At 34.6% G+C, this 9246-nt stretch overlaps 3 protein-coding genes and 3 non-coding genes across 7 annotated transcripts; 1 reads left to right on the top strand and 5 right to left on the bottom strand.

Annotated features, from left to right (window-relative positions):
• The first annotated feature begins 149 nt into the window (after window positions 1-149).
• AT1G09985 lies at window positions 150-3707 on the top strand. 2 transcript variants are annotated; one of them, NR_143553.1, is made up of 2 exons: window positions 150-758; window positions 2301-3707. It is a non-coding gene; the product is annotated as an uncharacterized misc_RNA (transcript). The 2 variants fall into 2 exon arrangements; NR_143554.1 differs by having other exon boundaries at window positions 279-758; window positions 2345-2362.
• Window positions 1983-3749, bottom strand: MC5 (metacaspase 5). The gene is made up of 2 exons (NM_106581.3): window positions 3233-3749; window positions 1983-3049 (listed from the first exon to the last, which is right to left on the bottom strand). The coding sequence occupies exons 1-2, from the start codon at window positions 3576-3578 to the stop codon at window positions 2163-2165; spliced, it is 1233 nt and encodes a 410-aa protein (NP_178051.1). The 5' UTR covers window positions 3579-3749; the 3' UTR covers window positions 1983-2162.
• Window positions 3750-4159: 410 nt separating this feature from the next.
• Window positions 4160-5656, bottom strand: MC6 (metacaspase 6). Its single transcript, NM_106580.2, has 2 exons — window positions 5269-5656; window positions 4160-5152 (listed from the first exon to the last, which is right to left on the bottom strand). Exons 1-2 carry the CDS (start codon window positions 5612-5614, stop codon window positions 4392-4394), a joined length of 1107 nt encoding a protein of 368 aa, NP_178050.1. The 5' UTR covers window positions 5615-5656; the 3' UTR covers window positions 4160-4391.
• A 915-nt stretch (window positions 5657-6571) lies between these two features.
• MC7 (metacaspase 7) lies at window positions 6572-8461 on the bottom strand. Its single transcript, NM_106579.5, has 2 exons — window positions 7969-8461; window positions 6572-7753 (listed from the first exon to the last, which is right to left on the bottom strand). Exons 1-2 carry the CDS (start codon window positions 8312-8314, stop codon window positions 6888-6890), a joined length of 1212 nt encoding a protein of 403 aa, NP_178049.2. The 5' UTR covers window positions 8315-8461; the 3' UTR covers window positions 6572-6887.
• A 49-nt stretch (window positions 8462-8510) lies between these two features.
• On the bottom strand, window positions 8511-8582 carry AT1G79300. The gene has a single exon. It is a non-coding gene; the product is annotated as a tRNA-Lys (tRNA).
• A 529-nt stretch (window positions 8583-9111) lies between these two features.
• AT1G79290 lies at window positions 9112-9183 on the bottom strand. Its single transcript has one exon. It is a non-coding gene; the product is annotated as a tRNA-Lys (tRNA).
• Window positions 9184-9246: the final 63 nt, after the last annotated feature.

The raw sequence follows: 9246 nt of genomic DNA, 5'->3' as shown, positions 1-9246 counted from the left end.
TATAATCCCAACGGTTAGATTAATAAATATGATCCCCAACGGTTATATTAATAAAAAGTATATCAAATCGCAAAGACACGCTTAAGAGAAAATGGGAATAAACCAAGAACCTTGTTTGCTTATAAATACACTCTCACACATTCGCTTCCTCTTCTTCTTCATTCTTGAGAAATCAAAATAACCCTCACGCATTCTCTTCTTCTTCTTCATTCTTGAGAAATCAAAATTCTCTGTTCACCTTCTTCTTCTTCTTCTTCGTCGATGATACACAATTTATCATCTATTTCTATTTATAATGCATGATCGCCGATGATTATACAGAATCAACATTGAAGCAAAGCCCCTGAGTTCGAGTTCATCATCGTGGTTGAATGAATGACGTCTCCTTCATCATCGTTTCCAATCGAGAAGGGGTCTCACACTAAATTGATTTTAGAATCTCTTAAGATGAAAATCAATCTATCGATCCCTGACGAAACAAAACGCCAATACTCCTATGAAACCCTAAGTAACAGAGGAAGCCCATGTTTGCTTCTTCGCATTGCAATCAAAAATCTGTCCGATCAGATCGAGGGAGAGAGGATGAACAAGATCACACAAACAAAAAAATCAGAGTCATGTTTCGTCGATGTCACAAAGAATGAATCTTCTTCGTCAAATTGGATCTCGTGCAAGTGGTGGAGGTACAGAAGAACGGTGGGCTCACGTTTGACTTTGGAATGGGGTTGGCTGTATGGGCCTTCTTTGCTACCAACAAGGTATTCCTTTTTTCATTTCTTATTTTTATTTTCTTCCTTTTTATTTGTTAAAAATTAGTTCAACTATCAATTTAGTTTTAGAAATAATAGTGATTATCACTAAATTACATTTTAAAGTTTAAGAAAATAATATTAATTTCATTATTATTTTTAAAAATTAGTTGAAGTGTTAAATTTTGAAATCGTCGAAACTAACCGCGCCTATGCATCCCGTCATTAATTGGTTCGTAAGCTTTGTGGTGTTCGAAGTTCGGGGATGTTTTCACGTAATATAGATTTGACACTTCAACTCATTTTAAAATAATAATAATGATTTTCACTTAGAAATTAAAACCAATTTAAAATTTAAACTTTAAGGAAATAATTTATAATTTTAAACTAAAACCATGTTAATTTCATTATTAATTTTTAAAAATTAGTCTAAGTGTTATATTTTAAAAACGTCGAAAACTAACCACGCCTACGCATCCCGTACTAAGTTGGTCTGTAAGCTTTGAGGTGTTCGAAGTTCGGAGATATTTTCACGTAATATGGATTTGAAACTTCAACTCATTTTTAAAAAATAATAATGATTTTCACTTTAAAACTTAAACTTAAGGAAAGAATTAATTATTTTTAACTAAATCCATGTAAATTTCACACTAAATGTTGTGAATATATATATTTTTTTTCTTTTTCAAACTACAGTAAAACCTCCATAAATTAATACTCGATAAATTAATAACCTCTATAAATTAATAAATTATTCCGGTCCCGAGTTCGGACCAATGTAAAAATTGATACAAATCAATAAATTAATAAGATAATAACTTTTTTGAAAATCCTATATAAATATATAGTCCCATCAATATTATAAATTAATAATTATGTAAATTTACCAATATATACATATATATATATATATATATCAATATTATATGTAAAAGATTTATTAAAATATGACTCTAGTATTATTTTTTCTTTCATTTCAGTTAATTATTTTTAGAGTTTAATTCTAAAATTTTTATTACATCGAAAAAACTTTTTATTATTTTTTAAACTTAATAATTGTTTTTTGCTTCTAATTAGTTTTAGAAAAAATTATTGATTATAAAGAAAAAACTACTTTTATATCGAATTTTTCTAAAAATTACAAAATTTGTAAAATCTTTCTATAAATTAATAATTATTAATCTTTCTATAAATTAATAAATTAATAATTATTAATTTATCGATAAATTAATACTTCTCTAAATTAATAAATTTTCTCGGTCCCAACATTATTAATTTATAGAGGTTTTACTGTAGTTCAAATGTGAAATTTTAAACACAGTTGTAACTAAACCGAAAAAAAAAAAAAAAAACATCAAACAACAAGTCACATAACTTATTCAACAAGAAAGCTTTTGAACCAAAATACAATCCTTAACAAATAAACGGAGCATTCACAAAACTATCACTGCAATATAGTCCTGGTCGTTGAGAAAAGCCTTGTTTCTTAAGAAGCTTCCTTGCCTTCAAAACAAGTTCTTTGTATGTAATCATACCCTTTGTCTCCTCAAGTATGATCTGCACAGCATTGGTGAATGCTCCATAAGCCATTTCAGGATGACCTTGAGGACTCGCGTCTGCAGAAGTTTGATCTGTTTGGCAACCACTAATCAAAATACCGTTATCCGCAAGAGAACCATTGCTCGCGCCTGCATAGACCTCTTGCTTGTTCCCAACATGTGTCTTCATCGCGGGTTTCACATACTCTTCGTCATCGTTTAGTTTATGCTTAAGAAACTCTTGAGCTAGTTTCCCAATCATTCCCAATATCCCACCTTCAGTTTTACCTTCTTGCAGCTTTGTTAGAATCACTTTCATGAACTTCTTAACCTTTGGGGATGCATCTTCTCCAAACACATTGAAAAGGGTTGGTCTGATTTTCCCAACTTCGATATCATTGTTACCTGTATTTTGCTTGAGGATATCGATTAGAGTTTGTAGAGGCAGAGATTTGTTCACGACATGGACTTTTGCCCCATCTTCTAGTTTAAGCTCTTTAGTCTTGTTTTCGTCTTTCTCATCTTTGTGGTGAGGAATGGCGATCCCTTTAGATTCCAGTGCTTCTTCCACAGCTTCACGCACAAAGCCTTTGATTCCAAGTCCTGAAGAGCCTCCAGATTCTTTCTTTGGCTTCTTCTTCGTGCTCTCTCCGATCTGCTCTTTAGCTTCATCGATGAGACCACCACTGTGACAAGAGTCTGAGATGATTGTAATGTGTGCTTCCTTTGGTACTTTCTCCACAAGATCTCTAAACTCATCATCTGAGAATATATGAAAACGAGTGAATTTGAAACAATAGCAAAAAAATCTTCTTGAATTGATGAAATAATTCAACTGATTTTTGACCAAATGCATAAAAACATAATTCCCCTGAATCTAATAATCTAACCAAAAAAACAGGACAAAGTTCAAAAATGTCAATGTCAAATCTAATTATGACTTACCGGTGATAAGATTCATATCACAAGGAACAATACACTCATCATAACCAGTATCATCGTCTTCTCCAGTCTCCGCCGGCAACCTCGTCCCGTGTCCACTGTAATGGACGACAAGAACATCACCCGGTTTAGCGGATTCAACTAGATTCAACAATGCCCTTCGAATATTCTTCCCTGTAGGTTTGGTGGAAGACTCGTCAGTATCAATCAGCTCAGTGATGTTTCTCTCGGAGAATCCAAACCGATCCACGAGAGATTTGTGCACTCTCCGGACATCGTTGACGCATCCCCGTAGCTCCGCCTTGGTTCCAGGGTAATTGATTCCAATCAACACAGCTTTCTTCGCCATTGAAGATATCTCAAAACGTCTGCGTTACAATTTTTTTATTCTGATCGTGAGCTGTTACATTTGGTCCTTCATTCTTTTATAACAATGTTTAACACTATTAAATTAAAGAAGCCTTAATAAGGTTGCCAGCAAAACTTTAATAATAAAGTTAGTTTTATATCGTCATAATTTCCATACCATATATATCTGTTGGAAACTTTGAAAACTAATGTTTTAATTGAATTGTAGTCAAAAAAATGGTAGTAAATTACATTAATTTTTCCTTGGATAAAATAATTACATTAAAATTAAGGGATGAAATTATATTCTAACTCAAATATTCAAAATTCTAGCCGTTTAGAGAAGAAGAAAACGTCTATGGCTTGTCCATTTTCCAACCAAAGCTAAAACGTACAAGTATAGAACTATATATTGTGAAAAAAATAGTATATGGCAAGAAATTTACGTATCTTCAAACCAAATAATTACGCAAATGTCGCTTGTTATTGTTTATAGCCTCTCCTGGTATGATGGCACACACAATCTATAAATGCTTAGCACGTCGCTTTTTACTAATCAGTTCCATGTCAAATTCTTATAATGGAAAATAACGGTTGTATTTCTTGTACCGTAAGGTAAGATTTACATTAATATAGGGATAAACCATTAATTAATTTTACCACAAATTAAAAATGGTATGAGCAAAACTAAACTTAAAACCAAACAGTACTTGGGATATGAAAATATTCAAATTAAAGTCACAACAACACACAAATCAGAAAACTTATTCCACAAGAAACCAAATCAAGAAACAACAAAAACTTCCCAAATTAATCAACATATAAACCGAGCATTGACATAAGCATCATTGCAATACAGTCCCGGTCGTTGATCAAAGCCCTGTTTCCTAAGAAGCTTCCTAGCCTTCAAAACAAGATCTTTGTTACTAATCTTACCTTTAGTCTCCCCAATTATAATCTGTATAGCATTGGTTAGTGCTCCATAAGCCAATTCCGGGTGACCCGGTGGGCTTGCGTCTGAAGAAGTTTGATCAGTTTGGCAACCACTGATCAGTATACCATTATCAGGAAGTGCACCATTTATAGCACCTGCATACACATCTTGGATCGCGGGTTTCACATCGTCGCTAAGCTTCTGCTCCAGAAACTCTTGAGCTAGGTTCTCAACTGATCCCAATACCTCATCTGAAACAGTTTGAATAGTAGTAGTAGTCTCTTGTAGGTTGCTTAGAATCACATTCATAAACTTCTTCACCTTTGGACTTGAATCATCTCCAAACATATCGAAAAGGGTTGTCCTGATTTTCCCCACTTCGATATCATCGTTGCCTGTTTCTTGCTTCAGCATATCAATCAAAGTCTCCAATGGCAGAGATCTGTTTCCCACTTCAATTATCTCTGCTTCTGTCTCCTTGTTGATCGTTGAAGAGTCTCCAGAGTCTTTCTTCTTCTTCGTGCTCTCTCCTATCTGCTCTTTGGCTTCATCTATGAGACCGCCACTGTGACAAGAGTCAGATATGATTGTGATGGGACAATCCTTTGGCACCATATCCACAAGATCCCTGAAATCATCATCTGTAAAACAGAGTCACCTTAATAATTCATAACAACTGGAACTGGTAAGGAAAATTTAAAATTGTTACGTAAACATGAAAAATTAAAAGTCAACTTTAGTTTATGTTTTCACTTACCGGTGATGAGATTCATATCGGAAGGAACAATACACTCATCGTAACCAGTATCATCATCTTCTCCAGTTTCCGCGGGTAACCTAGTCCCATGTCCACTGTAATGGACGAAGAGAACATCACCCGATTTAGCCGGTTCAACGAGATCTAACAACGCCTGTCTGATGTTCTTACCGGTCGGTTTGATCGAAGAACTATCAGTATCAATCAACATTTTGATGTTCTCCTCGGAGAATCCGTACCGTTCGACGAGGCTTATCCGCATCCGACGGACATCGTTGACGCAGCCTCGTAGCTCTGCCTTGGTTCCCACGTAGTTGATCCCAATCAGTAAAGCTTTCTTGGCCATTGTTGATATTTCAAACTCTGCTTGACAATTTTTTTCTGATCGTAAGATGATTCATCCTTCATGGGTTTTATAATCATCTTTTAAATTATAATTATTGAAACCTAGTGTCTTTTTGTATGACTTTTTTTCTGTCGCGTTTTTGTATGACATTAAAAAAAGAACCTTAGAGGATATTGGAAAATTATAAGCTCTGATTTTACTTTATTTTTTGTATGAAAATAAGCTCTGATTTTATCAATCTCTTTCTCGAAATTTCTAGGTAATTAATTGAAATTTTGTTAATCAAAGTTATAACAAATTGTGTTTCGAATGTAAATAATTTATATTCATTTTGGTTGCATTCCATGTAATCACGTTTATAAATTTGAATAACCGTATATGATACAACCTAACTTGAACACAGACATTAGATATAGCCATAGAGACAACATTTTCTATACTTAAAAACCGTACGAAACTTAGATAGCTTATAAGAAATAGTCAAAAATATGTTTAATAATTTTGTGAGAACTGATCATTTAAAGATGATTTTACCTTCTTTCTTGAGAGCGCAAACAATCTCACGTTATAAGCACGTCGCTTTTGTTGAGCCAATCAGCCAATTATTATGGCTTGATTATTGATTCCTTCTATCTCAAGTCAACTGGACAAAGTCTCTACTCTCTAGGTCATAATTAGATTCGTTGTATCCGAAGTTGATGGAACTTACACACAAACTAGTTTTCATCTGATCTTTTTTCCAAAACTCACATTTATTTATTCATTCTAACAAGACAAATATCTAAGTCCAACTATCCTTGTTTCGATGTAATGTAAACATATTATTAAAAAACATATATATTCTTCTACTAATCAAGCTAAATATACTTTTTGAACACAAAAATAAATTATCTTCATTGCTTTAAAAAGCTTAAACATTATTCTATTTAAAAAGTTAAGAACATTTGAACACAACTTGCTGATGTTCACACTATAACGAGCATAAAATAAAATAAAAATACATTCTTCGATTTAATAGTAGACTTTACTTGATCCATTCAGGTCTTATCAATGAAAACAAAGACTACAGAGAGCTTGTTGGTACATAATAATTAGCGTAGATGAAGGGTAATATTCCAAATAAACATGATCTTCAAGAATTTATTTCAATAAATCAATTTCATAAGAGATTACATACCATTTTTTTTTACCATGTTCACTAGAAGTCTAGAATCCAAAAAATAGACTTGCGCGAAAGAAGAGTCTCTAATCAGTAACCACACCATATAGTTACTTAGCATATAAACGGAGCATTCACAAAGCGGTCATTGCAATACAATCCTGGTCTCTGAATAAACATCTGTTTCTTCAGAATCTCTCTTGCCCTCAATACCATTTCCTTGTTTGTAATCTTATCTTTATGATCAGTCTCTGACAAAACCATTTGGATGGCATTACTAAACGCTCCAAACGCTTCTCCTTTCTTCTTAACATCTGCTGATGTCTCATCTGTTTGACATCCACTCAACAGAATCCCTCGGTCAGGAAACAATCCGTTGCTTGATCTTCCTCCATAAATCTCACGATCGCTCTTCACTTGTGCCTGCATTGCGGGTTTCATGTAGTGTTCATCGTTCAGCGTCTCTTCTATATACCCTCGAGCACTTTCTTCGATCTTACCAAGTAGCGTACTTTGGTCATTTGTTTTCCTTAGCTTGGTAAGAATCACTTTCATGAACTTCTTTATCTTCGGGCTCGAATCTTCACCAAAGACATCAAAAAGGGTGGGTCTGATTTTCCCAATCTCGATATTGTCTTGCCCAGTTTGTTGTTTGAGAAGTTCAATAAACCTCTCCAACGGCAGATACCTTGATCTGACAACTTCATCTCCCTCGCCTACTTCTACGATCTCGCGCGTCTCTACATGAGAACTTCCGATTCCACAAAAAGCAAGCAGTTTCACAAAAATGCTATGCAAACAGTTTTTAAACTCGAATTCAAAAGAAGAAACTTTGGATTCTCGATTTGGCTTCGTCGTGGTACTCTCTCCGATCTGTTCCTTAGCTTCATCAATGAGCCCGCCGCTGTGACAAGAGTCTGATACGATAGTTATCTGACATCCCTCTGGAACTTGTTCCACTAAATCCCTGAAATCATCATCTGGCAATGCAACACACAAAACAGCGTAGATATATAAAAAAAAAAACCTCAATCATTTCTATTAGTGTCCATGTCAACATAATTCAAAACTAGCCTTGAGACTTAACAGAGTCAAAGAGAGGGGTAAACAGATTCTAAACAGAGCACTCTGTTTTAAACAGAGCACTCTGTTTTTCTTCATTAAACTAAGGAACCATTCCATAATAAACTCTTACCAGGAATTGGATTCAAGTCGGAAGGAACAATACACTCATCAAAACCTGTATCATCCTCTTCCCCTGTTTCCGGTGGGACTCTCGTGCCGTGTCCGCTGTAATGCACGAATAAAACGTCACCGGATTTTGCTGGCTTTATGAGCTCCGACAAAGCCTGACGGATGTTCTTTCCTGTGGGTTGAGTGTAAGATTCGTCGGTGTCAATCAGCACAGTGATATCTTCCTCCGCGAATCCGAACCGGTCAACGAGACACTTATGCATTCTATGGACGTCATTGACGCAGCCTTGTAGCTCCTCCGTGGTTCCTGGATAGTTGATTCCTATCAACAACGCTCTCTTTGCCATTCTTGCAACCTTCAAGAGTTCTTTGTCGGAGAAAAAACTTCCGCTGGATCTAACGATTCTTCAATGAGATTTGTGATGAAGATTAACATTAAAATACTAAACATTATTGGCTTAGTGGGAACTAACTTTATGTTTCTCTATTTAAATGATGGCACGTGAAAATTGTGGACTAATTATCAAAAAACATAAAACAAATCGCCGTCTGTGGGGATCGAACCCACGGCCACGTGGTTAAAAGCCACGCGCTCTACCACTGAGCTAAGACGGCGAGCTGATACAACATTTCGTAATTAATTATTAAACTTAATTTTAATCCGCATGTGTTTAAGGTTCTTCTATAATTAGTCTAAGTTAGCAAAAATTACATAGTGATGATGATTTGTAAGGCCAAGTGAAACTATATCATCAGGATCGTGATCCTATAATGGATGTTTTTCTTAAGTGATTTTATAGCAAAGCCAAATGAAATCTTAAGTTATTCTTTTTTTACAAGGTTCAGTGTTTTAGGTCTTATCTTTTGTGTAACACCTACTTTCATATAATGATATTTATACTCTTAGCGAAAAAAAAATGAAATCTTGAACACTAATCAGTAAAAATTGTCAAAAAAAAAAAAGAACACTAATCAGTAATAACCTATTGCGATGAGTATCAAGTCGACAGCAGGTTCACTTTACCATTTTTCTCACAATGTTGGGGAATAAGAAATGAAGAATTAAAAAGAATTTTTAAGTTTTGCCTATTTTTTGACAGAAAGAAAGAATATTTTTCCTATATATTTTAAAAACAAATCAAAACGCCGTCTGTGGGGATCGAACCCACGGCCACGTGGTTAAAAGCCACGCGCTCTACCACTGAGCTAAGACGGCTGAACAATAATTAAATCATAATAACATTCAAAGCATAACCTAATCAGATATGTTGAAGCCCAA

This window comes from Arabidopsis thaliana (genome assembly GCF_000001735.4).
Source record: "Arabidopsis thaliana chromosome 1 sequence".
NCBI classification, from domain to species: domain Eukaryota; kingdom Viridiplantae; phylum Streptophyta; class Magnoliopsida; order Brassicales; family Brassicaceae; genus Arabidopsis; species Arabidopsis thaliana.
The sequence above is the reverse complement of the archived record's forward strand: the minus strand, read 5'-3'. Positions and strand labels throughout refer to the sequence as shown.